At 45.9% G+C, this 26,626-nt stretch overlaps 6 protein-coding genes and 1 long non-coding RNA gene across 14 annotated transcripts; 2 read left to right on the top strand and 5 right to left on the bottom strand.

Annotated features, from left to right (window-relative positions):
* Window positions 1–152: 152 nt before the first annotated feature.
* Window positions 153–1,576, bottom strand: LOC26534228 (uncharacterized). 2 transcript variants are annotated; one of them, XR_004468902.1, is made up of 4 exons: window positions 1,530–1,576; window positions 1,367–1,447; window positions 896–1,072; window positions 153–571 (listed from the first exon to the last, which is right to left on the bottom strand). It is a non-coding gene; the product is annotated as an uncharacterized lncRNA (long non-coding RNA). The 2 variants fall into 2 exon arrangements; XR_001452193.2 differs by having other exon boundaries at window positions 1,367–1,576.
* A 164-nt stretch (window positions 1,577–1,740) lies between these two features.
* On the top strand, window positions 1,741–5,342 carry Cul4 (cullin 4). Its single transcript, XM_033378753.1, has 11 exons — window positions 1,741–2,015; window positions 2,091–2,513; window positions 2,575–2,819; window positions 2,877–3,337; window positions 3,396–3,582; window positions 3,656–3,848; window positions 3,917–4,053; window positions 4,128–4,517; window positions 4,584–4,862; window positions 4,925–5,077; window positions 5,148–5,342. The coding sequence occupies exons 2-11, from the start codon at window positions 2,204–2,206 to the stop codon at window positions 5,241–5,243; spliced, it is 2,451 nt and encodes an 816-aa protein (XP_033234644.1). The 5' UTR covers window positions 1,741–2,015; window positions 2,091–2,203; the 3' UTR covers window positions 5,244–5,342.
* A 176-nt stretch (window positions 5,343–5,518) lies between these two features.
* On the bottom strand, window positions 5,519–9,098 carry Tmem63 (transmembrane protein 63). The gene is made up of 3 exons (XM_033377559.1): window positions 9,089–9,098; window positions 7,620–8,551; window positions 5,519–7,563 (listed from the first exon to the last, which is right to left on the bottom strand). The coding sequence occupies exons 1-3, from the start codon at window positions 9,096–9,098 to the stop codon at window positions 6,193–6,195; spliced, it is 2,313 nt and encodes a 770-aa protein (XP_033233450.1). The 3' UTR covers window positions 5,519–6,192.
* A 695-nt stretch (window positions 9,099–9,793) lies between these two features.
* Window positions 9,794–11,285, top strand: uno (univalents only). The gene is made up of 2 exons (XM_002138462.3): window positions 9,794–9,810; window positions 9,881–11,285. The coding sequence occupies exon 2, from the start codon at window positions 9,966–9,968 to the stop codon at window positions 11,172–11,174; it is 1,209 nt and encodes a 402-aa protein (XP_002138498.2). The 5' UTR covers window positions 9,794–9,810; window positions 9,881–9,965; the 3' UTR covers window positions 11,175–11,285.
* sand (potassium two pore domain channel sandman) lies at window positions 11,157–16,657 on the bottom strand. Its single transcript, XM_001360885.4, has 7 exons — window positions 16,519–16,657; window positions 12,608–13,076; window positions 12,195–12,546; window positions 11,909–12,141; window positions 11,709–11,835; window positions 11,554–11,655; window positions 11,157–11,499 (listed from the first exon to the last, which is right to left on the bottom strand). Exons 2-7 carry the CDS (start codon window positions 12,910–12,912, stop codon window positions 11,428–11,430), a joined length of 1,191 nt encoding a protein of 396 aa, XP_001360922.2. The 5' UTR covers window positions 12,913–13,076; window positions 16,519–16,657; the 3' UTR covers window positions 11,157–11,427.
* Window positions 16,658–16,775: 118 nt separating this feature from the next.
* On the bottom strand, window positions 16,776–19,042 carry sut3 (sugar transporter 3). 4 transcript variants are annotated; one of them, XM_033378755.1, is made up of 6 exons: window positions 18,885–19,042; window positions 18,091–18,837; window positions 17,812–18,024; window positions 17,648–17,750; window positions 17,303–17,592; window positions 16,776–17,231 (listed from the first exon to the last, which is right to left on the bottom strand). In XM_033378755.1, exons 1-5 carry the CDS (start codon window positions 18,999–19,001, stop codon window positions 17,339–17,341), a joined length of 1,434 nt encoding a protein of 477 aa, XP_033234646.1. In that variant the 5' UTR covers window positions 19,002–19,042; the 3' UTR covers window positions 16,776–17,231; window positions 17,303–17,338. The 4 variants fall into 4 exon arrangements, with proteins under 4 accessions (XP_033234646.1, XP_001360923.1, XP_033234647.1 ...); XM_001360886.4 differs by having other exon boundaries at window positions 16,776–17,592; XM_033378756.1 differs by having other exon boundaries at window positions 16,776–17,590; window positions 18,091–18,829; window positions 18,885–19,034.
* Window positions 19,043–19,062: 20 nt separating this feature from the next.
* LOC4804351 (solute carrier family 2, facilitated glucose transporter member 1-like) lies at window positions 19,063–26,618 on the bottom strand. 4 transcript variants are annotated; one of them, XM_033378754.1, is made up of 7 exons: window positions 26,162–26,359; window positions 23,709–23,813; window positions 23,483–23,643; window positions 22,718–23,312; window positions 22,440–22,652; window positions 22,269–22,371; window positions 21,545–22,008 (listed from the first exon to the last, which is right to left on the bottom strand). In XM_033378754.1, the coding sequence occupies exons 1-7, from the start codon at window positions 26,186–26,188 to the stop codon at window positions 21,755–21,757; spliced, it is 1,458 nt and encodes a 485-aa protein (XP_033234645.1). In that variant the 5' UTR covers window positions 26,189–26,359; the 3' UTR covers window positions 21,545–21,754. The 4 variants fall into 4 exon arrangements, with proteins under 4 accessions (XP_015039836.1, XP_001360925.2, XP_033234645.1 ...); XM_001360887.4 differs by lacking the exon at window positions 26,162–26,359 and adding an exon at window positions 24,620–24,712; XM_015184350.2 differs by lacking the exons at window positions 21,545–22,008; window positions 22,269–22,371; window positions 22,440–22,652; ... (1 more) ...; window positions 23,483–23,643; window positions 23,709–23,813 and adding exons at window positions 19,063–19,428; window positions 19,493–19,814; window positions 19,877–20,483; window positions 20,553–20,836 and having other exon boundaries at window positions 26,162–26,618.
* Between the last annotated feature and the right edge of the window lie 8 nt (window positions 26,619–26,626).

A 26,626-nucleotide genomic window follows, 5' to 3' on the forward strand; every position in this document is an offset into this window, starting at 1 on the left:
AAACGCGCTGGCGAAGAACAAACTATGAATTCTATACCTTTTGACTTGTTGTATACCAAGCAAAGCAGCACACTTGATCAGTTAAAGACCTACCTACAATAGAATATGTATACTGTACATAATACCCTTATTTTTAAGACACACAACACACGTTTTTCTTTTATACATTTTGTATACACGTTTCAGTATTTATTTAGCAAAACCTTTCAACATATTTGATATTAGCCTTAAGTCAAATAAAAGGAAAAACATAACGCTTATTAAATATACACATATATAAGGTTGTGTTTTTACCAAAAACAGAGCGCCTCCTTTTAATGGTTGGGCGGCTGTCGGATAAATACGCTGATAATCTCCCTGTCGGAATCGAAAGAAACGATCTCAGTAGCGATTCCCGCAGTCTCTTTTCGCTTTCGGACTTGTTCTTACAGTTGGCGCTGGGATTTTCATAGAAGTTTTTTCACCGAAATTGTGTCTAGTCCAGCTAAATGCCCTTTGGTTTTTGATTTTTGGTTTAGGCGCCGCAGTTCAAGAAAGTCTTGTCCTCTTTAACCAATTTGGAAAAATTCATCTAATCAATTGCGAAAAAAGGAAAAGTTTCAGAAGTTTTAACTTACAATAGAATTAAAATAGAATAGAATTATAGGCTATTTACACTGACAAGAGTTATTTATCTCTAGTTGAGTTAACTCAACACCAAAGGATTCGTGTTTACACTTGCACTTAGTTGAGTTTTGTTTTTATATGTATTTTATATGCGTTTTTTTAGGTCAAAATTGAACCGACTGTATATTTACGGTAATCTATTAAATTTAATTTTCAAAGGTATATTTAAGAAGAAAGAGAATCTACCATACGAAGGTTTTTTGAATTTTCGCTCACAAATCGTACTTACATACATCATACATATATTCAAATAGACTGCATTTAAATCCTTTTCGCTCATTCACTCTCAAAAATTTATATTTGGCGCGCACCACTCGTAGTATCGTCGATAGTAGCGATAACCGAACTTGAATCGGGTCAGGCTCTCTTTGATAGTTCCATAATTTTAACCTTTTTCGCTAAAGTCCTTTTTATAGTGAAAATCCAATAAAAGCAAGTATTTCAAACAAGTAAGTCAAGAAGAATATAGGCTCATTAATTTGATAATATTATGTGGGCAAGGCTTTGACAGAGAATGATTAACCTATTATAAGCCAAGGTTCCACCGCCAAGTATTTAAATTTTCCACCGAAAATAATGAGAATTTAGTAATTTTAGCGCAGTTCAGGCGAAAGTTAGCGTGGTTATTTTTAAGTTCAGATGAAAGATGGCATGAATCCACAAGAAGAATTTACAATTGTTCATATTTTTCGCCACTTACCTCAAGTAGTTGAACTATTTAAATAGAGGGCGCCCAAGTGGGCTAAGATCGGTTTTTCATCATACGAGCAGCTATGTTGTTCTTGAGGAAGCCAAATTGAGTCAAAAACAATCAAAGTAAACAATTTAAAATAAAGCAATCAAGTAGAAAAAATATTCATTACTTGGATAAAATTATGTAGGCAGGACTGAGAGATCTATCTAGCTAGTAATATTTGACGGAATATCAAAATCGATGAATATGTATAGTACAACTTGAACTCGTCGGTATATTTACAGTATATTTTTACAATGAGACGAAATATCTTGGTATATTTCTGAGGGTCGGACGGTATATTTTAACAGTCCGCGGTCACACTGACCACAAAGCAATATATTTTCCGCATGCAACTAAAATTTTATACTTAATGCAGAAAGGCCACTTATTATTACATTGGTGACTCGATCCGGGTAGCCTCTAACAAATTGCTGAACATTTGGTACAAAAGAAAACACCCAATTGTGCCACAGCACAGTTCCGGAGCGAGAAGAGAAGCACAGCACCTTCCTTCGCCTTGAGGTTGCGAGCTGCCAATTTGTTGTCGGCAAGTGAGAAAGTCGTGAAAAGTATCACTGCAACACGAGTGGGTGCCGAAAAAGTCCTTGCAAAGGTAAGGAGATTCCAAGTTTGAAGGCCAATAAATGCACTTTATGCATGCAAAGCAATAACTACATTACCCGTGCAGGACAACAGGGAGACGACCGACCGGTACAAAGAGGCAGCTGACTGTAACGGTAAGGGTTAAAGGCAGACGAGTTTACCCCTGCAGTGGGCAGTGGGCATCAGTGCGTCCGAAATATGAGTGCTGCTAAAAAGTATAAGCCTATGGATACCACAGAGCTGCACGAGAACACCGAGAATATTGCTGCTTGCCTGAAAAAGGCTGAAAGTGCCGCCGCCTTATTGATGGGCCGCAGTGCCTTTGCTGCCCAAAACATGAACTCATCGTCCACAAACGGCGAGCGCCTGCCAAATTTCTCCAAGCTTGGCTCGAACCATGGCGAGATTCGATCGGCATCAACTACCTCAAACTTACTTAATCGCACGGGGGCCATCCACAACAGCAAGCCTGGCGATGTCAAAAAGATAGTGATTAAGAACTTCAAAGGTGGGTGGTATTTCTAGTTATGACTATCCAACAAACTTATGTACTTATATTGTATCCATAGATAAACCCACACTGCCCGATAACTATTCCGAGGACACGTATGTGAAGCTCGAGGAGGCCGTTATCGCCATACAACTGTCGAAGCCCATTAAATATTCACTGGAGGAGCTCTACCAGGCCGTTGTGAATATGTGCAGTCATAAAATGGACGCCCAGCTGTATACGAAGCTCAAGGAGCTGACCGAGCAACATGTGAAGCGCAATATCAAGCTGAAGGAGCTCACTGGGGGCAGCATGGACAAGTTGGTAAGTGGGCTGCAACGTCAAAATAAACATACGTTTAGACATTGGACCAACTTACAGGTGCTGCTGGAGAAAATCAATAACTGGTGGCTCTCGTTCTGCCAGCAGATGATCATGATACGCAGCATATTCTTGTACATGGATCGCACCTATGTTTTACAAAACTCATTTATCCACTCAATATGGGACATGGGGCTGGACCTCTTTCGCATACACTTTGCTCAGAATAGCGTCGTCCAGAAGCGTACGGTCGATGGTCTCTTGACGCTGATTGAAAAAGAACGACAGGGCGCGTCTGTGGACCGCGGTCTGCTCAAGAGTTTGGTACGGATGCTGTGCGATCTTCAGATCTACTCCAGTTCGTTCGAGGAGAAGTTCCTCGATGCCACCAATCAACTGTACAAGGCTGAGAGTCAACGTATGATGCAGGACCTGGAGGTGCCCGGCTACCTACAGCACGTTAGCATGCGTCTGGCCGAGGAACACGAGCGCTTGCTGCACTATCTGGACTCGAGCACAAAGTATGTACATGTATTACTTCAATGGCATAAGGTTAATGTTTGGATTCCCTCCTCTTAGGCATCCGCTTATATACAATGTTGAGAAGGAGCTGCTGGCCGAACACCTAACGGCCATACTGCAGAAGGGTCTGGACTCGTTGCTGGAGGACAACAGATGGGTCGAACTAACAATGCTATACGGTTTGCTTAGCCGTGTCAAAAACGGCACATCAGAGCTGTGCGGAAACTTTAACGGATACATTAAGGTTAGCTAAGGGTTCCTTCGTCCTTGCTTACACATTGCTTAATTTATCTTTACGTATTATGCATGTATTTCAGAAAAAGGGACGCACCATTGTCATTGACCCGGAAAAGGATAAGAGCATGGTGCAGGATCTGCTTGAATTTAAAGATAAAATGGATTACATTGTCCGCAATTGCTTTGCACGCAATGAAAAGTTCACGAATTCGTTGCGCGAGGCCTTTGAGTTCTTTATCAATCAGCGAGCCAATAAACCAGCAGAACTTATTGGTAGGTCACAATTTCATCACTTTTTTTCTTTGTTTTGTCCTGTAACTCCATATTCTTGTACTCCTTAGCAAAATACGTGGACATGAAGCTACGGTCTGGCAACAAGGGTACCACCGATGAAGAGCTTGAGAAGACATTGGACAAGATCATGGTCCTGTTTCGCTTTATACACGGCAAGGATGTCTTTGAGGCTTTTTACAAGAAGGTTGTTATTGCACACTTGCTTTCGCTTTTGCACTCTATAATCATCCATTATGTGTCCGTCTGTGCCTTCTCCAGGATCTGGCAAAGCGATTGCTTGTGGGCAAGTCGGCTTCCGTGGACTCGGAAAAGAGTATGCTGTCAAAACTGAAACAAGAATGTGGCGGAGGCTTCACGTCGAAGCTGGAGGGCATGTTTAAGGACATGGAACTGAGCCGCGACATCAATACAGCGTTCCGCGGTCACGCTCTCAGCAACAATCGCGATGTCCATAACCTGGACCTGTGCGTCAGTATACTGACAATGGGCTACTGGCCAACATATGCGCCCACAGAGGTCACAATGCCGCCACAGCTCATCAATCCACAGCAGATATTCAACAAGTTTTATTTGGAAAAGCATAGCGGACGAAAGCTACAATGGCAACCCACGCTGGGCAACTGCATGCTGCGTGCGCAGTTTGAGGCGGTAAGTGAAAAACGAACGCATTCGAATGGCTTGGTCCTCAACTGATCTTAATACCGTCTTACGCAGGGTCCAAAAGAGCTTTTGGTTTCGCTGTTTCAGGCTCTGGTGCTGCTCTTGTTCAACGATAAGCCGGTGCTTAGCTACGAGGAGATATTGGCCGCAACCATGATCGAGGGTGGAGAGTTGCGCCGAACACTCCAGTCGCTGGCCTGTGGACGCGCCCGAGTCATAACGAAAACACCAAAAGGTCGCGAGATCGAGGATGGCGACCAGTTTGATTTTAATAACGAGTTCACAAACAAATTGTTTAGAATCAAAATCAATCAGATACAGATGAAGGAGACGGTAAGTTTCACTTTTTGAGCTGCAAACTTTAACAGCAAACTGATGTATTTCCCCCCGATTAGAATGAGGAACAAAAGGCGACCGAGGAGCGTGTATTCCAGGACCGTCAATACCAGATAGATGCGGCAATTGTGCGCATCATGAAGATGCGTAAAACGTTAAGCCACAATCTACTCATCACCGAGCTGTTCAATCAGCTAACCTTCCCCGTCAAGGTGCGTTTACCAGTCTTGACTTTCGACTTAATTTGTATTCAAATTGAATGCCACTTTTCTTCCTTTCCAGCCCGCTGATTTAAAGAAACGCATTGAGTCGCTCATCGATCGAGACTACATGGAGCGCGACAAGGATAATCAGAACCAGTATAACTACGTGGCATAACTTTTCTGGGAACGGCGAACAGAGAACACTGATTTGATTGTAACATCCATATTTCTATTTACCATATGCATACATACTAAAAGTCCATTGAATATTTGGTGTGGTGTGTTTCTTTGCCTGTCCGGCGTTGATTAGAGCGCCAGCCAGCCGCATAACTATAATAATGATATGTAGCCTCTATGTAGTGCAGTGCCGTTGCTACAGATTCTTTTTGTAAGTTACCTTATCCATTCAATAAACTAAGCGTTTTATTTACAAATCACGACCTTTAGCAGAGTATGCAGGTCACGTCACCGTATCCCGACCCGACTGTGAAAGAACCATACATACATTTGTTGGATTCGACCGTCTTTTGTTTATATACTATATTTAATGGATTCAATTAAAGAACCTTAGAAGAGACGACACTTGCAGGCTAGTTTTCTAAATGAAATATATTTAAATAAATTAAATAATAGCTCTCGTACTCGTAACGTCTGTATGTAAAACGGATACGCATAAACTAGTTTTTTTTTATTTACCATAAATAAAAAATTACGTGAAAACATCTATAATATAATGCACTGTGTGTTTCACTAGCTTATTAATATTGCAAGCATCTCTCGTCTCATTTTCGAGCAATTTGTTAGGCGTTCGTTCAGCAAATGAATCAAATATATACAAATAGGTAGAATATTATAGGCTACAATTAGATCATATAGGGGTAGACAGAATAGAATAGATTATATACAATTCAGAAATAAATATAGCGGTCGCGTGCGCGTTACGAGTCATCTAAAAACGACAACGAGGTTGATTCAGATATCACAATACGTACTTCTTCCTCCCTCGTGTTCCCTCCTTTGTTTTGCCAACTTGAAAGGTTCTCAATGGCTTATACTAGAGATACAGATTGGTACTGGTACCATATACAAGAAAATACATGTCCTTTCTCCGCTTTGGGCACAGCTTACGTCTCCACGCTGTTAACACTATACTGCGAGCTGTCGTAGTCGGAGACACTGTCCGACCCATAACCACCGAAGCCAGCCACAGATGGCCTCACACTACTGGTCCGTATGCCATGATCCTTGAGTACGTCGGGCACATAGACGGGGGCCGGGCCAGCTATCTCCACAATGCTGGGACGACGGGTGGCCGCGCATCGTTTGATCGGAGACATGAACATGAACAGAGTCAGGGTTATGGCCAAACTGATGATCAGCAGCAGGAAGCGGGCCATACCATCGTCGCCGCGGAAAGCGCATATCATAGCCATCACAAACACAAGGATAACCACCGAGAACTTGGTCATTGTCACCGCCGTTGAGTGGATCTTGCCACCCTTGCGCGATATCATATTGGAGGGTCCGTATGCGAAGTACAGATTGTGACGATCAACGAAATGCTTCAGGCAGATGTATACCATGGCGAAGGGCATGACGAGCGGACAGAACACGCTGTACACTATCGCGATGGTGAAAACGAGCGTGGTCCACGCGTAGTGGGTGCCAAAGGGAAACTCGATTAAAATGGATTTGCGGATGTGGGGCGTCTCCGCCTTGGAGTTGGCCTTCAGCAGGGACCAAATGTAGACAATCAACTCGGGAAATCGCAACAGCTCCAATGCAGTACCGATAAACGCAGCAGTGATGATGTAGTTGACGTAGAAGGAGCCACGATCCGGCAAGAAAATGCACTGCCAGCGTCCGGTTCCGTTGGTGACGCCCCACTCAAGCAGGGCCTGGGCCGAAGTCAGTCCCAGCGATGGCAATATCAGAATCATCAGCAGCAGGTAGCTGAAGCACTTGGTCATGATCGAGTAGTTCTGCTTCGAGCGCGTGTAGTGGCCCATCCATTTGTCGGAAATGGCCACAATCACCGGCATCAGGGCGGAGAGCGTCCACAGCATCAGGGTGGGCAGGAATTCGGATACCAACGGTGAGATTTTGCCTTCCGTATCCTTCAGCCAGGGACGGCTATTCAACAGGTTGACCACCATCACCGGCGTTGTAAGGAAGAACAGGAACAGGAAGAGTACAAAGTTCACGAAAAAGAATTTCAAATACCAATGGCTCTTGTTCACATTCAGGTTCTCCCAGAAAAGGTCGTCCGGCGAGGGGGCGAACATCATCTCCCACTGGCGATAGGTTCCAGGCGTGAAGTGAGTGACTATGTTCTGCGCCTCCTGCACCGTCGACACAGTGAGAAAGGCAATGTCCAAGGGCTCGTTCATCGTGGAGGCACGCAAACGGGCCACGTCTCCGGCTAATTTCCGCTCCTCGCGCTGATAGTACTCGTACGCATTCTCCTTTTTGCACGAGCACATGTCCGGCTTGGCCTGGCAAGATAGATATAATTGCAATAAATGATTATAAGCTGCATAAATCCTTTTACCATTAAAGTGTCCCGGTTCCGATGGTGTTCACAATATACGCGGGCATCGTGTATCCGCTCGTACTCGGCGTTCCGCACATACAGACGTGAAATGTTGTACGCAATGCTGACACTCTCGATGGTCACATCTGGAAACAGCTCCTGCATGTAGTTCCGCACAACTGTCTTGTTGCGATCGCTGGACGAGATGTTCGATATCATGATTGTCCTCGTTGCGGCCTTTTTGAACGCATTGCGCCCCGACGCACGCCGCATGATGAGAACCACCAGCGGAATGTACAGGATGGTAATGATTGTGTGCACCCAGAGCCAAGGAGACTCCGGCGTCAGGTTGGCCATCGTTGTCCGGCCAAAGGCATTCACATCGTACGGCGTATCCTTGGGTCCGTTCAGAAAATTGACGGGCAAAATTATGGCCAGAGAGATGAGGGTCACGATAGCCATGACGGCCATCAAATGCTGCTGGAAAGACAAGTAGTGCACTGCATCGGGACCCGTGTGAAGCAAGATTGTCTCTTTCCTCAGCTTAAACGTGATCCAAATCCACCCAAAGAGGCCCTGTTCTGGTTGCACTGGCGACAGGGGCGTGGAGTCGCCGATGTTTTGGGAGTTGACACTTGGTCGCGGGGTCGCCTGCGTGGATGTGCCTGGCTGGGGCTCAACCATGCTGGTCGCTCGCGAATAGAATATCTCGGTCCAGCGTTTCTTGCTGCCATTGCTGTTCACCAGCGCCAAGCGGCCAAAGTCGGTCGCCTGATGCCGCAGCGTTGTGAACAGCAGAATGAGCAGAATCCAGAAAATTGTATTCAGTATCAGGGTCTCTGGTATCCCATTGTAGGCGCTCGTGAAGAAAGACGTGCGGTTACCCACTTGAGAGCAGTAGGATTGGTTACCCGAATCCGACATTGTGATTCGTGCAATGACTGAGCTCACTAAAACACAAAGAAAGTCACAATTAATAGAGTTTCCAGAAGCGATAAAGCCGTGTCGTGCAAGAATCTAAGCTCCAGAGCGGCGATAAGAATACACTTGTGGCAGATTCGCGGCAATTCCCCTCATAATTGGCACTTTCCGTTGCCGATCCATCGTACGTCTTGAGAGGTCTTTTCTGGGGCTGCTGCTGCTTCACAGATTTATCTTTTCAGGTCAGTGTGTCAGAGTAGCCAAAGTCCATAAAATGATGATGTTTTACAGCCAATCAAGGTAAAGTATCTTTTTAGGAATATAAACGGATAAACTCAAAAACACACACACTCTTATAATTCGAGCTACGATGTTCTCATGCATTTTGGAGTTTTCAAAATGAGATAATCATTTAAACATGTTTCTTTGGCACACGGCAGGGGCGGGCGGGAATTGAGAGATAGCTAGACAAGAGGAAGGGGTGATGGGTGGTTCGGGCGGGCAGGCAACGTATAGTTCGGTTTGGTCGTCTACCACCTTCTCTTTTTTGCGTTTTGTTTTGTTACTCGGCGGCATGAATCATCGACATTTCATTTTCGCCTTGACCAAAGGGCACATGAGCGAATACAATTTGAAAACACTGCACAAGCTGAACTTTTTTGCTTTATTACATATGTATATAATTATTTTTAATAGTTAACAGCAGGGCAACTAGTGTTGCGTGTGTGTGAGTGTTTTTGTTATCCACTTTCTTTGGCTTCTTTTATGGCTTTCCCCCCGATTACGAATATGGGTTATATGGGTTTCTGCCACGCTGGCATTCTTGCATACCTTGTCCTCTGAAAACAATTTTTCGTGGTTGTTGGTCACTTTATTGAATTATACATCAACAAAATAAACAGATTGCAGTAGGTTCGTAAAAATTGTCTGGAATTGTTGCTCTCTCGCTCTTTCACCGTTTGCCCTGCTAATTTCGTACTATCGACTGCCAATAGTGCGATATCATTAACTATCGATATGTTTTCATTACATTTATATTTAATTTATAGGTGATAATTTAATTAAAACAGAAAATACGAGTAGGATAGGACAAACTAGTCATAGAGTCCTAGTATTGCACTGCACCAGACGTTTTTCTGAGATAAAACCCTATAAAAAAAACTATCGATGTTGCAGCCCTATAATAATTATAAAAATTCCATCACGAGCACAATCGAAGCCTCTCTTTTTTTTGATAAACAAATTCAAATTTTATCATAATTTTTCAAAAACAGCCGGAAACATTTCAGTAAGTTCACAGTTTGTTTTACTTCATTCTAGTTGTTCTTTCCAGTTGCTTACATCGTTCTTTTACACAGCCATCACACAAACAGTTTGCTACAACTTTGATATTAATTTCGGTAAAAATTATCCCCATCGAAAGGCTTACGTTAATTCATTCCAATGGCACCCACATTACCAAAATCGAATCCGTCGTTGCCGTCACTAGTGAGCAAAAGTCCGCGGGCGGAGCTATCATTCACAATTCAGTTGCTGTCGGGAAGGGCCGTGGTGATGGTGGAGTGCCCGGGGTATGACACGGAGCTGTTCATACCGCAGATTGTCAAAGACCGGATCACCCTCCAAAACATTATGCTGAATAGACGGTGCTGCAGTGAGTCCAGCTTGACCACATACCCAACCGTTCCACCTGTGAGCAGTGGTCCGCCGGTGCGAGCACCGAAGAGGATGATTTCGTCTACACAACCACCACCTGTGGCAAGGAGCACTCCAACTTCACTTTCTGTTCGTCGAATCCGCGCTGCCAACAAAACCGTTGAGCTGACACCAGAGCCAGCGCGTAGCCCAGCAATTCCAACTTCACTTTCTATGCGGCGAATCCGCGCTGCCAACAAAACCGTTGAGCTGACACCAGAGCCAGCGCGTTGCCAAGCAATTCCATTCGAATCCGAGATACAGGACGTATCTCTTCATGTAAACCAGTCCTATTCGAACTCCAGCTTAGAATCCCCTCCTCCGCTTCTGCCGCCTGAAGTGTTGAGCATCACAGACGCGATGATGAGTGTGTCGAGCACACCCAACTTTAATTTGAACGCAAGCCCACCTCTGACAAGCTCAATGCGGGTGAAGCCGCCGGAGCGCACTTACGCGCGTCGTAAGACCAACAATATCGGCAAAGCCAAGACGCCGCCGAAATGGTCGCCGGTGCAAAACAAGAAACAGCAACTACTATCTGCAACGAGGGGTCCAAATCCGAGCATGCATATAGAAGTGCGCAGGCGGAACTTCCTTGAGGACAGACACAAGACTATTGAGCCCTACGACCTGCAAAATACTATCAGCTTGCCTGTTGTCCAAAAGGAAATCATCCAAAGGCAGGTCACTGCCAAGACAAAACAACAGTTTGATGCGCTGAAAATCACTGCCTTCGATCTGCTGACAACGTCCGCCCAAGGGAAGATAGCCGAAGAGTTGGTCCAACAGTTTCAGGAGGCCTGCATAGATAGGCGTTCCTCCACAGTGCCCAACTACATACAGCTGTCCGGCAGCTCTCAGCTGCAACTAGACCACGAGGTGAAGACTTTGCTGGCAAGACAAAAGCGTTTAGATTATGTACATAAAAAGCCATTGAAATGGATGAAGCGCATGTGATTTATTGCCGCTGATTTGTCTACGTTTTCAAAATTTACTGTTCGCCCTTCAAGGCAATTGCAATATGTCTTAGGGTGTAACAGCGCATTAAATGTCCCTTTCATGAAGAAACATATTCTTTCTAGTCCTACTTAGTCGTAGTTAGCCCTACTATATGTACAAATCTACCTAAAGATAATAAATTTAAATAATTATAATTTTGTACGATAAAACGTAATTGTAATTGGGAACCCAAGCCCCGGACCAGAGGCCTCTAAGAGCTGCGACAACGGAAGCATGCTTTGAATCCCCGCTTAATAGCTCGTATGTTGTGTACGACCTCCTCCTGTCATAAAGAAGAATCATTAGATCCATTAAACGATAGAATACGATCACTTACCTGCATCAGATTGAAGCACATGGCAATCACGGCCATTCCCAGCAATAGATATACGGCACAGAGGATAAAGCTGACCTCAACTTTGTCCCTATCGGCGGTTATCTATCAAGAGAAAGGTCATAGACTGTTCTTATTTGTATTCGTGATGATCTTACCACCCGGTCGCCTGGCACCAAATCACCAAATCCAATACTGCTGAGCGAGATTAAGCAAAAGTAACTGCCATCCAAGTAGTTCCAGTCCTCCCAGCGACCGAAGAGCAAGGCACCCCACAGAATGTACCTGAAAGAGAAGGAGTGCAGCGTGTTTAAGGGATCTCTGTGTGGCAGCATTTTGAGAAGTCTGCAGCTCTTACCCGACCATGACAAAAATGCAGACTGTCAGAGGGACAGTTATCTCATCCGTGCTGCCGCGTATCTCTCGCTCAATATCCGAATCGGATCCGCTGTACGCCACATCCACGATGCTGGAGCTGCGATAAGAGCTCTTCGTGTAGTCGGTGCTGCTGCTGCTGTTGCTGTTGGTGGTAGAGCTGCTGCTGGAGTAGCTACTGCTTCCGCCGCCACTCTCCATGTGGTGCATTTGGAGCTGAAATTATATGTGTGATGATATCCCACTTGATGAGAGACGCTCCCACTCACCGCCCGCGCAAGATGTCGCATCTTTCGTCTCTCCCGTATTATCCGGCGCTTGGCCACGCCAGGACATATGCGGCACAGGCAGACCTTGGAGTAAATCCACTTGAAGGACTTGGCCAGCACATCGCCAATGTTTGAGAGGTAGAGCAGGAACAAAGGCATCCCGATTATCGCATACAGAATGGTCGCCAGCTTACCCCACTCGGAATGGGGTGTTATGTTACCATATCCGATCGTTGTGATGACGGTCAGTGAATAGAGAAAGGCCCCCGAGAAGCTCCATTGCTCCACATCGGGTCCCTTCAGTTGCTTCTTAACAATCGCCCGCTGGTACTCCAGAAGTACGTCATTGACACTAAAAGCGCAGAATAGTCTAGTTTAGTTTATGATTTGCTCAGTTGTTAGCTATATCTCACCGTTTCCTGTAGGCCTTGTGGTCGAAGAAACTAATGTTTTCGGCCGTCAGCTCCCAGATGCGGGTGAGGCACTCCCCGCTGACATTGCGCTCGATGAACCGATGCGGCTTCTCCGACCTGAGTCGCTCGTATTCGAAGATTTCGATGGCCTGGAATATAAAGGCGCCGCCAATCGTGTAGAAGGTGACTAGCAGTATGATGCCCACATTGCTGAACATGAAGGCCGTGAAGTGGCGGCAGTGATCCTTGAATCGTTGAAATGCTGGCTTCTCCTTCCGGCGGAATGAGCTCCGCCGTGAGGACATGTCTGGCCTCGTGCTCGGGTCCGCTTAGCAGCTCGTTTCCGTTTCGTTTCCGATATCGCTGGGCGTTCCACTGGCGTTTGCTTGGACATGCTTCGAGCCGAGTGTCCTGCGCCTGGCCCCCATTGGCATTGGGCGTTTGGGGAGACGATGGGACCGCAGTAGAGCTGTAAATATACGATATGAGGGCTTGAGTGACGCCCCAAAGGATTTCCTGCACACCTATCGCTAAATATATCCGTGATTACTCGTAGTTTAGCCCAAACACACAAAGTGGTAAATAAACAAAACGCTGGCTATATTATCAAAGTGCTTAGCCTTAGCGGCCATAAATCTTTGCGAGCAATGGACGGATTCGGAACGTACGAATGAGTGTTCATGTGTGTGCCCGTACGAGTATGCTGTCTTGCCTGTACGAGTAGGTGTTTTATTTTTATAGTCTAGTCTGGGATTATCGTGCAATATACGATCTGCAACGCATACTCGTAAAGATCTTGATACATTGTTTTAGTACTGTCCGGACAGAGTTTGGATACCATTTTGCACCTACTCGTAGTTTACGAGTACATATATACATATGTACATGCTATGCTACACAGAATTTCCAGGCGATCAGAGATTCCATTCCGCATTGCGTAGTGAATTCATGCGTGTGAATATGCGTGCGGATTAATCAAGAGAAAATATTCATATAAATAGTAATAATTAAGCAGGCAACTACGGAATGAATGAAAGAAGGGTAGCTGTGCTTCAAATGAAACGGAGATTCTTGTAATTTCTTAGGGAACGGACTTATGTATCTATTAGAATGTGAAATTTTGGTTCCATGCACTCGCTGTTTCCACTGTTTTCCTCAGTAAGTGGCGCCCCAGGCGGAGTGAGCGAGATATAAAGAAATAGTATAAGCAGCTCTAATATTTGTCATTAAATAGAAAAAGAATAGAGGAGTGAAGGAATAAATTGTACAAGTCATATACATAGATCTCTTCACAACATACATATGTATGCTGGGTACCAGGTGTGTGTTACGGCAAGTGCTTTTGCTTGTAATGGATTGTTGTTGATGTTGTAATCGCCCTTAAAATCAGCAGGCGAACAAAAAAAATTTAGATAGCAGAATGAAAAATCGAAATGGCTCGAGACTGTAAGTACCATCAGAAAATAAAAATAGGAATATTATCAGATTTTATTAGTAGCTTCCCTGAAGATCAACTTATACTTTTTGAAGTTTAAATACATCTCTGAGGAAGATCGTTTTGGTAAGAGATGTACAGGGTATCTTATAGTCGAAAGGATGCCTGTGGAGTGCTGCCCGATATATCTTAATGCTATGTGTGTTTGTTTGTTTTTTAATAAATGGCCAACATGAACATGAATTATTGGACTACAATCTTGGCAGCTGGCCTATGGAACAGTCACATCATCTCATCCCATCCCATGCCATCCCCACGGATCGATCTACCGCTTGTGTGTGGTATTTCAATTTTCTCGCGTGGACGGAGGATGACACTCGTCTACATTCAAGAATTAATGGCGTAGCGATGGCGTCAAATTGGAGAGTTCCTAATGATGCGATGCGGTGCGGTGCGATTCGTTGTCTGTCGATGAGGTCCGTCGTCTGTGGTAGCGGTTGCCAAACGCCAAAACACCTTTTGTTGCTGTTGTTTAGTTTTTCATTTCGTTGTCTAAGGTTTTATTTAGTGGGTGTGAAATACGAGTTCATTTGAGATTATTTTTATAAACTTCTGCTTTGGACAGCCGCCCCCAGGCCCAGCCCCAGCCCCAAACCACAGTCATTAGTCTAATTTGTGGCCAGAGAAACACTTTTATTGCCGCCCATAGTTTTTTGCGGCAAACGATAGTTTTTGGAGCTGGCCTTGGATATTCAGGGAAATATATTGATATTGATTCTAATACGCATGATGAGTGTCCCCTCCCCCCGACAAGGGCAGGGCATAAATTAAAACTAATTTGCAATCGATGTTTGCATTATTTACAATGAAAACATATTGTGTTCGTACTCGTAACTAAAAGAGATTCCGAATTCAAACACAGACTAAAAAACACTGGGAGCCGACTCGTAGGGTAGACGGGGGGGAGTCTACGAAAAATACACAAAACGGGACGCGAAAAGAAAAACACATTAGGGGCGGAACCGAGCTAAAAAGCAGCTCCCTGCCAAATGGAATGTCTACGAGCGAGCATATTCTTGATATTCGTAGAATGATTAAGATGATCTCAGAGGAGAAGATACAGGGGAGGTACAGCTCAATTAGGACGATCGGGTCCCGGTCACTGAAGAGTGCGGCGGAGTGCAGTCCGGTCCGGTTTGTAGTCGGCAATTAAATGGCAATCTTGACGAGTTATTCCGCGATATTTTTGGATGGCAAAGCGCAATGCGCCATCGCTGTCTGGGGTCCATCAGGCCGTAAAGTCAGTTTCTATTGCACAAAATATCTGTTCTGCATTGCGTGGATATTTTAATTATAATTGCTCTTTGAATAGCCTTTCAAGACATTTATGCTGGGGGCTGCTTACCCAAAAATCCATAGATTAGCCGCAAATAAAGATCAAAGCTGAAGACAGCGGAAACTGCTCGCTAATTAATGTATTGTAGTTCTGGGCTGGCCTGCTTTTTATCTCTACCCCATGGGTCATGGGTATATTGGACTGGTGGAAGATCAAAACAATCGATATACATATGATGCTATATCAAGAAAATGGATGCATTGTAGGCGATTACGCCCCTACTCTGATCAGCATTTTTATTGTTACCTACATATGTATATTTATTTCTTGGAAGTGGCTCTTTCAACTTTTTCTTGGCCTTCTAGTTAAGAACTAAAATGCGTCATGGGCATCTGGAATTTTTTGGAAAACACTTAAGGAAACCGCTTTTCTGTAGGAAACTGAAATGTAAGGACTACCGCTGAGCGGAATTTCCCTATTTTTATTTTTCCGTAGAGTTCCGAATTCTGTTAGTATTACGTTCCATCTGTCAATCATCTGTCTGTTCGGGGGCTCATTAGACAGAGGCTGAGTCACGGTGCAGATCCTTCAGACAGCAGACTTGCACAATTAATTTTCAGCATTTAATTTGCCATGCCAAGAAGAAAATTAGAAACGAAAAAAGCTGCTTAAATATGACAGACAGGCACAGAATGTTAAGTGTCAGCGGCTACACGAGAAGAGATTTTCAAATTTAATTATACCGGACGAAAAGAGCAAAATGACACACTAATATCGCAATACTTACAAGAAAAACAAGAAAACACGTACAAAAACAAAAATAAGAAACCACAACGACGACATCCACGTCCACGCATATTGATGGCCAGAATACTCTGGCCAAGCCACCAACAGACCTGACAGTACACGGACGGACAGTGACGGACGGAGCCAAAAACTGATTTTCGTGCATTGACCGCATACTTTGTGTGGGGTGGGGGGAAATGCGTGTATTGAATGCGTATCGGTTTGCGTGCGCCACCCCCTGCACCACTACACCCTGCACCACTACACCCTGTCGTGATCCTCGCCGTAGCCTCCTGGTAGGACCTCCACCCCCATGCATTCCTATTCCCGCTGCTATTTATCCAAATTACAAACCTGTTTATTATGACAGTTGCCAGAGTCGTTTTGTTCTGGCCCCAACTGCCTGCCGCTGCGCTGGGCTGCGTTCTTCCTTGCCAGATGCTCACCTCGTGCACCCGTGGCCGTGACGTCATGAATGAGAAAGCACCGCTATCTCAATGCTGCTCTGCTCTGTTTCTGTTTCGGTTTCGCTGATCTGATGTATTTTCGAATTGTACATGTAGAACAGAACCGAACAGAACGATGTGAGTATTTATGTTTGTACGGTACGCGCCTCTGCTCTGTATATTATTTTATCAGTGTTATTTAACGCACCGAATGCCTTCGAATTTGGATTGGGAATTCTATTCTATTGGAAATTATTTAATGCTGTTGCTGCACAACAAACCGCACATCAACATTAACATCAGCGTCTTGTATTTGTTTCGTTACTTGGTGTATTTTTAACCGCACATTACTTCATTTCTTTTCACTTCAATTCACTTTCGTGTGCGCGCTGCCGTTGCCGCTGCCAAACCAATTCGACCCGATCCCGGAGCAAGTGCCTCATTCGCAAGCCGCGTGCGCTCTCCTCGACGCTCCGTGGCCCACTGTGGCCCACTGGCTGTATTTATAGACAACATACACAAAGCGCTAATCTTGACGCATTACCTGTGACGTCGCGTCGCCCTGCCTGCCTCCATTGTTGGCCGTGGCGATCGTCTATGTGGAGGAGGGTGGAGAGGAGGCTGACGAGACGGAGAGAGCAGAGCGCATTCTACAATACTTTTTCGCTAGACTCGCACCGACGTACGCATACCCTAACATACATATATTTAAATTTTCACTTTCAGTTTCACTTGATCTTCGACTTGAGGCCTCTCTGCAGCAATGGCGCCACATCCTTGGGATTGCGGTTCCTGGTCTCCGGCAAGTAGCGGCAGGTCAGGAGAAATCCATAGAGGCATATCAGAGAGCAGGGTATAAAGGCAAACGGTCCAATGCCCGACTGCAGGAGGGGGAACACCATGCCAAGCAGAAAGTTGGATAGCCAATTGGTCAGGCTGCCCAAGGCCATTGCAGCGGGACGTGGCGACACCTCGAAGATCTCTATCAATAGGCCAAAGAGTGATGCACATAGCACATGCTCATTTCGGATACTCACCAGAGCCAATGAAGAAGGGCATGGGTCCCAGACCCAGGTTAAAGGCAACAATGTACAGCGACAGAAAGAGGATGCAGCCGTAGGAAACCTTTTGGTACGAGCTCTAAGGTGAAAGGATACGTAAGCGTATGCCAAAGGTATACGTCTATTCAAGGTGTTGCTACCATAAGCTCGAGCCCGACGCTGAGCAAAGACAGAAAAATGGATGATAATAGGCAGGAGAGCATCATCATGATTCGCCTGTTAAAGCTGGCCATCATCCAGGGTCCGAAGAGGGCAACGAAAAAGTTCAGCACTCCCTCGGCGAAATTCAGCCACAAGGCCACTTCCAAGGTGAATCCAGCATCTGTGAAAATGGACACGGAATAGAACCAGATCTGGGGGCGGGAGAAAGATTATGCTGGAATGGCCCTGTCTGGGCAATGCCATATCCCACCGCCTACCGCATTTATGCCGCTCATTTGCTGAACCAAATGGAAGGAGCACACAATGATCAGGGGCATCGTCAGCTTGCTGTTGCGGATCACGTCCGCCATGCTACTCTTCTCCACCGCGACGGCCAAGGCAGCCTCAATCTCCGCCAGCTCCGTGTCCACGCGCTGCTCGCTCTTCCGCAGTCGCACAAGAATCGCTCGGGTCTTACCCCTGTTGCCCTTGGACATCAAGTATCTGGGGCTCTCGGGGAACCAGAGGAGCGGCGCAAGGCCAATGATCACCAGTATCACATAGCCACCCAGGGCACAATGCCAGTGCTTGCTAGTGCCCAAAAGGAAATCGAAGGAAAAGAACTGACCCACCACAACCCCGCCTGTGATCCCGATACAGGTGAAGACGCCCACGCTGCCGCTCAGTTCCGCCGGCGCCAGCTCCACCAGATACATGGGCTGAGTGCTGTAGACCAGGCCAGCTCCTATGCCGCCTGTCAGTCGCCCAAGGAGCAGCATTTCCACCGAGCTAGCCATGCGGCAGAACAACTGCAGAATCGCGGCAACGGTGAGCAGGGCTCCACTGACAAGTAGGCTGCCCTTGCGTCCCAGCTTCGTGTTGCAGCCGGGCGCAACCAGAGAACCCACAATGCCACCGACTTGGAACATGGACGCTACACAGGCCATCAGAGTTGTCAGCTGAGAGTCGCCCAAGACGGTCGAGTATCTGGACTGGGCCGACTCGAAGATCCAAAGTCTGATGAACTAATAAGGGATTAGTATTGAGCTATGGCTCCTCTTCACCCACCCACCTGGGCTGGTGCGTTGATCACGCCAAACGAGTATCCGATGGGAATGACGGCCCCCAAGGTGATGCACACGCAGATCAGCAGCAGGAACGCTGTCCAGCCCTGCTTCTTCTCGTCCATTGTGGGTGTATTTTAGCTTTTGCTGGATTCCTAGATGCCGGACAGATAAAACGCAGCCTCCTTTGATCACGAAATCGATTGTTGGTCGCATTTTGGATTTTTATTAAGTGACTATACTGATTATAATGATTACTGATTATATATATGTAGATTACTGAAGACCATCCATAGTTCTAGTCCAGTTTCGAGAGTAGTCCGTGGCTCATCAGCGGCTTGACATCTTTGGGCTCGCGTCCTCGCGTTTCCGGCAGATAGCGCCATGTGAGCAGCAGGCAGTAGATGCACACGCACATGCAGGGCATGAACGCGAAGGAGCTCCAGACGCTCTGGAGCAGGGGAAAGCACATGCCCACCAGGAAATTGCCAATCCAGGAGAAGAGGCTGCCCATCGACATGGCCACTGGACGGGGCGAGTCCTCGAGCAGCTCTGCGGAAGAAACAAATCTTGTATGAGCTGGTAATGCCAAAACGAGAGCTAAACAGATACGAACCAGAGCCAATAAAGTAGGCTATGGGACCTAAACCAATCTGGAAGCCCAGGATGAAGATGAGGATGAAGGCAGCACAGAAATAGGTCAGCACCGTGCTCCCCGAGCTTTCCAGGAAGTACAGACCAATGGACATGGCCAGAAGCGAAAGGGCGCAAACGGCGCAGGACAACATCATCAGAGGACGACGCGGGAACTTGTGGACCAGAAGCGGGCCCAGCAAGGAAGTGCACAGATTGAATCCGCCAATGCCCAGATTCAGCCAGGTGGCTGCCTCCGGCGAGAAGCCCGCCTGAGTCAGAATGGACAGGGAGTAGAAGAAGATCTGAAAGGATTCGAATCGGCATCAATTTCATCACAGATTAAAGCGGAAGCTGCAGGACCTACAGCATTGATGCCACTGAGCTGTTGGGTGGCTTGGAAGGAGCAGACCAAAAGCAAGGGCAGAAACAGCTCTCTATCACCCAGAACCTGACATAGGGAGCTATCCTTGCTGCTGGCCTGAGCCTGGGCCTCCAACGTGGCCTTCATCTCGAGTAGTTCCCGCTGCACTTCCTCCTCGGCCCCCTGGCCGCGTATACGCCGCAGCGCTAGCTCACTGCCGGCTGAGTCGCCCTTGTGCAGGTAGAGCCAGCGAGGACTCTCCGGAAACCACCACATGGGCAGCAGCGAGACGAGCACCAGCAGTGTGTAGAAGCTCAGGGCGTAGGGCCACAGGTTCTCGTTGCCAAGCAACTGGGAGAGGGTCACCACTTGTGCGAGCAAAATGCCACCCGTCACCCCAATGCAGGTGAAGACGCCCACACTGCCGCTCAGTTCTGACGGAGCCAGCTCCAGCAGATACATGGGCTGGGCGGTGAAGATCAAGGCAGAGGCGATCCCGCCCAAGAAGCGTCCAACCATCAGCATCTCCAATGACTTGGCAGCCCGACACCAGGTAAAAAGCATGCCGCAAACTACGAGAATCGCGCCGCTTATCATGAGACAGCCCTTCCTGAAAGAGGCAGCAAGATAAATCACAGAGTTAGCTTGAGTGAGGACTCCACCATTTTGTCCCACTCACCGGCCGTATTTGTCGCTGCACAAGGCGCTGAAACAGGACCCGCAAATGCCCCCAATCAGATAGATGGAGACGATGCTGGTCCACAGTATATCTAGCTGGCTGGAGCTTACGATGGTGTCGTACTCGCTGGCCAGGATATCCTCACACCAGCGCTTGATGAGCTCGGCCGGTGCATTGAGAACGCCGATGAAGTATCCCACAGGAATGGTGGTGCCCACCGTAACGCTTAGACAGATGAACAGCAGAAACGTGTTCCAGCCGCGGCCTTTAGCCGGCGTGACGTGCTGCAAAGATAGCAAAGTAATTCAAATGTTTATCGAGAGCCAAACAAAAGACTTAAGCGAAAAACTCGTTCCCGAAAGGAGAGAGGGTCTGTCAAATCAGCAAGTCACCATAACAAAGGCCATGATGAGCGATGAGCCACGAACAACCAAATCCGCGATGCTGCTACGTGAAGAGCCAAAACTAAAGTGTCACGGATCTGGTTGGGGAGCTCTCACTCTCCACCAGACAGACACCTGCCTGAGTCAGCCTGTGTCAATTGCATACGGAGAATGTTTGGAAACACTGCTCCTACGCTTACAGCCCCTACAGAGCCCGCCATAGATAAATTTGTCGTGTATTGTTCTACTTGTTTCCTTATCACTGACATGGGCGCTTCCATTTGCACTAAACATACATATCCGATCGCTTTAACACACTACTATAGAGTGCACAATACTCCCGTGTCGCATATAAATGTGATTTTATTTTCAGTTCCTAAATCACTGCATCCATCTGATCCAATCAAACGCTCATTAACATGCATACATTGAGCAGAGAGCACAAGTGAGCCAGCACGAGGAAAGGGCATCCACAGTTGGATCTGCGGATCCCGCTTTTGTGGCGCATTCTTTACAACAATAAATCTAATTAACAAAGTATTAGTTGGAGTGCCGTCCGCAGGGCGCTTAATTGAACTTGTGCGACGATAAGGGACGGGCCGTATGGACTTAAAGTTAGTTCCTCATTCATATTTTTTATTTTTTTTTACAGAAAACTTATGACGTATAAAAGATAAAAAATTGGTTCGGCTTCTTGGCTTATTGTCGATGAAGGCACAAGGTACAAGACCCGGCCTCATCTTTGCAATTGTACATTTAAGAGACACCCTATCATTAGCTAATTATATCTAAGTGTAAGACGTGCGTTTGCGGCAGGTATCACTTGACCTTGGACCGGAAACCCTTCGATACGAGAGGTGCCACCTCTGAGGGATCCCGCCCTCGTGTTTCCGGCAGATAGAATTTCGTTAGCAAACAGAGCAGCACACAGGTAATGGAGAACGGCAGGAAGACAAAGGCGCCCCAGGCATTCTGCACGCTAGGGAAGGATATGCCAATTATGAAATTGCACGTCCATGACGCCAGGCTGCCCATTGACATGGCCACGGAGCGAGGGGCCACCTCGAACAGTTCTGCAAATTGAAAAGGCATAATTCGTATCAGTTAGCAGTCCAGTAATTGAGCCAGCGACGATCGGCGATCAACGACAACGACAGAGTGTCTGGAGTTGCCTATTGTCATAAACAACTGGTCCAATGAACCTCGTTCAATTCAATTATAGACTGAATGCTTTGAAATTGGAGCAACTGGCGGCATCACGAGACTCGACTTTTACTTCGACGCTTGTGGCAGCTGGCGTCGTCACGCGACTGGCGGGCCGGCCTCAAATTACCTGATCCAATGAAGTACGGAATGGGGCCCAGGCCGAACTGGTAGAAGAAAATGTAGCCCATGATGCAGAAAATGCAGGCGGAGGCAAACCAGCTGACAAAGTCCTAAAATTCATAACAAACGAGAATCAAAAAATGCAATCAGATGGAACAAGCAAGAAGGAAAAACTTACGATATAGTACAAGACGAAGGCAATTGTAAAGAGGAAGACGGAGCACAAGGCACAGGAGAACATCATAAGGGTGCGTCTGTTGCAGGTGGCCATCAGCCAAGGGCCCATCAGCGAGACGGCCAGATTCAGGCATCCAGCACCCAAATTGGCCCACTGGGCATTCGCTGTAGAGAGGCCAGCCTTCTCAAAGATGGAAACCGAGTAGTAGAAGATCTGCAAAATGTTCAGTATAATGAAAATCCGATATAAATATGTTTTAAACGAATATCACTACTCACTGCATTGATGCCCGACAACTGCTGGCCGCCGTGGAAGCAGCAGACAATGACAAGCGGTAGCAGATAGCGGGAATCGCGGAGCACATCGCAGAATCTGCTTGTCTGCTTCTTGGCATTGGTCTCGGCTTCCATCTCGGCCAGCTCCTGTGCGATGAGTTCTTCCGCATCCTCGCCACGCAGTCGCTGCAGCTCTCGCCTGGCCGCCGCACGATTGCCCTTGACTATGTACAGGAACTTGGGGCTCTCGGGGAAGAGATACGAGGGCAGGTAGCCCACAATGATCAGGCCCATGTATGCGGCCAACGCATAGTGCCAGAGATCTGAGGTGCCAAAAACATCGGCCAAACTGCATACTTGTCCCACGACCACGCCTCCCGTCACACCCACACCACAGAAGACGCCCAGCGTTCCACGCAGTGCTAGCGGAGCCACCTCGGACAGATACATGGGCAAGGTCGCGGTTACGAGGCCCGATGCTAGCCCGACAATGAAGCGTCCAATCAACAGCATTTCGACGGAGTTGGCCGCGCGGCAGAAAAAGAAGAGCACCGCTCCGACCGTAAACAGCCCCCCGCAAATGAGATAGCATGCTTTTCTGCAAAGAGAGAGATTAAAATTAATCTATTAATCGTTTCCGTTTTGATTTGCGCTGAATAAATGCCCTACTGAATATTCTAAGGTCGTATTGGCATTTGTTTTGCACATTAGGGGACATAAAAAACTCTATATAAGCGGCTTATCTGACTGATTAACGGCCACACATACCTGCCGAATTTATTGGCCGCCCCAGCCCCGCCCAGCGAGCCGATGGCGCCACCGACCAGGAAAACAGAAACAATGCTCGACCACAGCAAATCCAGTCCGGTTTCGCTCAGGTTGCTGCCATAGTTGTCATGCAGCGTTTGATTACACCAAATTTTCATGAACTGTAAAGATAGGGGAGTTAATATTGCTGCCACTGGATAGATACTTAGGCTGGGTCGGAACTCACCTTGGAGGGAGCATTGATAACGCCTATGCAGTAGCCCGTCGACACTGCTCCGCCTAAGGTGGTGGCCATGGCCATCAGTAACATTAGCTTGCCCCATTTCGGTTTCTGCAATGATTTGAATTAGTATTAGAGCTATTATTTCTGAAAAAATATTTAAGTGCGCATAGATGTTGGACTCTGATAGCGTTTTGCTTGTGTGCGGTGCGTCATTGTTGTTGGGGTCATAACGTACTGATTTATTCCCGGAATGGAATGCTTTAATCTGAATAATTGTCGCTAATTATGGCTAACACTGACCCAGGGTCAAAAACTTTCTCTTTCTTTTCAAGAGCAATGGGATTAGATTTATTCGAAATTTACTTTTAATCAAACTGCTATAATTGAATTAGAATGGCGGTGTCTATTTATAAGCCGATAAGGAATGCCTGGAAATTCAGCTGATAAAACGAACTAAAAGATCGCAACATTGCCCCAAATATGCGGCTGTACGAAAGTACAGTGTACACGTTTGTATGTATAGGTGTTTATATACATAGTCAATGTCACTACTGGTTTTACTGCACATAAGACCACTGAATAAATATATATTGTATATAAAAGCGTTCTGTGTGTTAATCTATTTTAAGTATTTCCAAACATATATGTACATACACATGTAAATAAAGTACAGAGGGTAAGAGACGCGTGTAGTATATATTATGTTCTTTATTCCGAGATAAAATAACAGCATCCAACAAACACAATACATGTATGTAATGTACATATGTAACTGCATAGTCAACAAAGGAAAAGATGCAAGAGTGCACAAGCAGGAAATAGAATAGTTTACAGTTAGAGAGGTACACAAAAGAGATCTTGCAGAGAGGAGAGGAGAGTGTTGTGCTCAGTTAAAGAACCGTTTGCTCTCTCACCTGATTTATATTCGTCTGCGGCGACAGCAGCTCCACTCGTGTGGGCTGCGAGTATAACTGTTGTGATTCGGCAGGGTAATTTTGATTTGCCATATTGATGAACTTTGCTTGTTAAGAACACTTTGGAGCACACGCGAACATTAACAGTGCGTGTGATGATTGTTAACAAAATTTGTTGTATCGTAGCGGGCTCGGCGGTCGGTTTGCAGTGTTGTGTAACACACTATGGTACTTCTACAGGTGAGAAGGTGTCGTGGCCGTATGCAAATTCATACATTCCACCACCAACAATTTTATTCAATTATTTAGAATAATTGTTTATATTTGACGATACATGGGAAGCGCACTGGTAATGCCAGCGTTGAAGGCTTGGAGCAGCCTGAGTACGCGATAATGCATGCCGATTTATTGGGGGGCTAAAAGCTCCCAGAAAAGAGCACATAATTGTGCCGGCAACTACTGTTAGAAGCTTTCGCTCTCTCTCTCTCTCTGGAGGGAGCCCACTGATGATACAACACACAAGGTGGCGAAAACTTTGCGAATTAAGGGTTTTGTTGGTAAATATATTAATTATGTTTTATGGTTACGCACTTTACCGAGAGAAAAAAACGAAACTAACGAATCAAATAGCACCGCAAATGAGCTGGATGACCGCACCTTCTGTAGGTAATGTGTCATGCTGTCGTTTGCCACATCCTTATTGATGAGTTCGATAGCACTGTTTTTTTTTTCAAACTGAGCATCACAGCTGGTTTCTTATAAACACTATATTTAACTCTATTAATAAAGGAATAATAATAAAGAGGCATTAAAAGAGGTCGACAGTAGGAAAATTATTTCCTGTCCACTGAGAGGAATGGGTTCCATTTCGCGCTTTAACAAATTAAAAAAGCAATCACCTTAATTAGCTGACGACAAACGTGCCTTTGTCCAGAATTGGTTGCTCTAATCATAAACACAATCAAGCATGGGTGACCAGTGCAAAAAAGTGATACACATTACAGTTATACAAGCACGTTCATCGAAAGCATAATTGTTGATTAATGAAAACAAAATCAGTTATCTGTCCATTTCAGATGTATTTATCGTGAATCGTATGTACTACTGAGACTGTATGAAACTGCCGCTGATAGCCAAATCCTTATTGGCTCGGATGCAATGGCTAATCTGCGGAATTTTAATATTTCACCTGTCCCGAGTCTCACGTTCGGCCAGAATATATTACCATTAGAAGCATTACAAATATTTGTATAATTTTAGATATGAAATGATATGTCCCTCTGATGCAGCTGAGTCTGCTCGTGGTGTCAATACGCGCGGGCAGACTGTGCCATTTTAGGAGGAACTGAGTGAATGTTGGATATACGGATATGCAAAGAATTTTTTATCATATCCATTAAAATTTTATAATTTAATAAGAACCCGAAAAGAACAGAAATATAACCCATTGCATGGGTCAAATTTTAAAAGGGTATAATATAAGTTTTTACAGAATGGATAATAAATGGTTAAGCTATTTGTCTAAGCTAAGTATCTACTTACATCACTGTTATTATCTGTGGCGCCCATCGGAATATATCCTGTAGAATGTATCCCTTGCTTAAACAATGAAACACTGCAATATTTTTGAAACGAGTTTTGTGTATCTGGTCGCGTTATAATTGAATAACTCGAACGTCTGTGGATTTGAGGTAGCTAAAAACACACACACATTCCGGGAGTTCGTTAACGGTGCGGCGGCTCTGGCCCGATTGCGAGCGGATTGGCAACTGAGGGAATAATTAAACCCAATGCACTTGCTTTGCTGCGGTCAATGATATCGATGAGCTGATATGAGGAGGGGTCATAAACTGTCAAATTAAACGAGTTTGTTTTGTGGCTGGCCCAGATTCCTTCGGTATTACCTATTCCTCGATCTATGTTCCACAAAAATTATCTGTTTAATTCAATAACATTCTTTATCTGAACGTGTTAAATGTGCTGTTGGAATACACATAACACCGCTTT

Source organism: Drosophila pseudoobscura, chromosome 3 (genome assembly GCF_009870125.1).
Source record: "Drosophila pseudoobscura strain MV-25-SWS-2005 chromosome 3, UCI_Dpse_MV25, whole genome shotgun sequence".
Taxonomy (NCBI): Eukaryota; Metazoa; Arthropoda; class Insecta; order Diptera; family Drosophilidae; genus Drosophila; species Drosophila pseudoobscura.

Excerpts from the sequence above, each read along its gene's own strand:
- Cul4 (XM_033378753.1), top strand. The coding sequence starts at position 2,204 with ATGAGTGCTGCTAAAAAGTATAAGCCTATGGATACCACAGAGCTGCAC. Across the intron at positions 2,820-2,876 it reads GGGGCAGCATGGACAAGTTG|GTGCTGCTGGAGAAAATCAA; the intron begins GTAAGTGGGCTG and ends ACCAACTTACAG. Across the intron at positions 4,863-4,924 it reads AGATACAGATGAAGGAGACG|AATGAGGAACAAAAGGCGAC; the intron begins GTAAGTTTCACT and ends CCCCCCGATTAG.
- Tmem63 (XM_033377559.1), bottom strand. Across the intron at positions 7,564-7,619 it reads GGAACCGGGACACTTTAATG|GCCAAGCCGGACATGTGCTC; the intron begins GTAAAAGGATTT and ends CTATCTTGCCAG.
- uno (XM_002138462.3), top strand. The coding sequence starts at position 9,966 with ATGGCACCCACATTACCAAAATCGAATCCGTCGTTGCCGTCACTAGTG.
- sand (XM_001360885.4), bottom strand. The coding sequence starts at position 12,912 with ATGTCCTCACGGCGGAGCTCATTCCGCCGGAAGGAGAAGCCAGCATTT. Across the intron at positions 12,547-12,607 it reads CACAAGGCCTACAGGAAACG|TGTCAATGACGTACTTCTGG; the intron begins GTGAGATATAGC and ends CTGCGCTTTTAG. Across the intron at positions 11,500-11,553 it reads TGTGCTTCAATCTGATGCAG|GAGGAGGTCGTACACAACAT; the intron begins GTAAGTGATCGT and ends TCTTTATGACAG.
- sut3 (XM_033378755.1), bottom strand. The coding sequence starts at position 19,001 with ATGGACGAGAAGAAGCAGGGCTGGACAGCGTTCCTGCTGCTGATCTGC. Across the intron at positions 18,838-18,884 it reads TGATCAACGCACCAGCCCAG|TTCATCAGACTTTGGATCTT; the intron begins GTGGGTGGGTGA and ends ATCCCTTATTAG. Across the intron at positions 17,593-17,647 it reads GCCCTTCTTCATTGGCTCTG|AGATCTTCGAGGTGTCGCCA; the intron begins GTGAGTATCCGA and ends GCCTATTGATAG.
- LOC4804351 (XM_001360887.4), bottom strand. The coding sequence starts at position 24,712 with ATGGCAAATCAAAATTACCCTGCCGAATCACAACAGTTATACTCGCAG. Across the intron at positions 23,644-23,708 it reads TTATCAATGCTCCCTCCAAG|TTCATGAAAATTTGGTGTAA; the intron begins GTGAGTTCCGAC and ends CTATCTTTACAG. Across the intron at positions 22,009-22,268 it reads TCCGTACTTCATTGGATCAG|AACTGTTCGAGGTGGCCCCT; the intron begins GTAATTTGAGGC and ends TTCAATTTGCAG.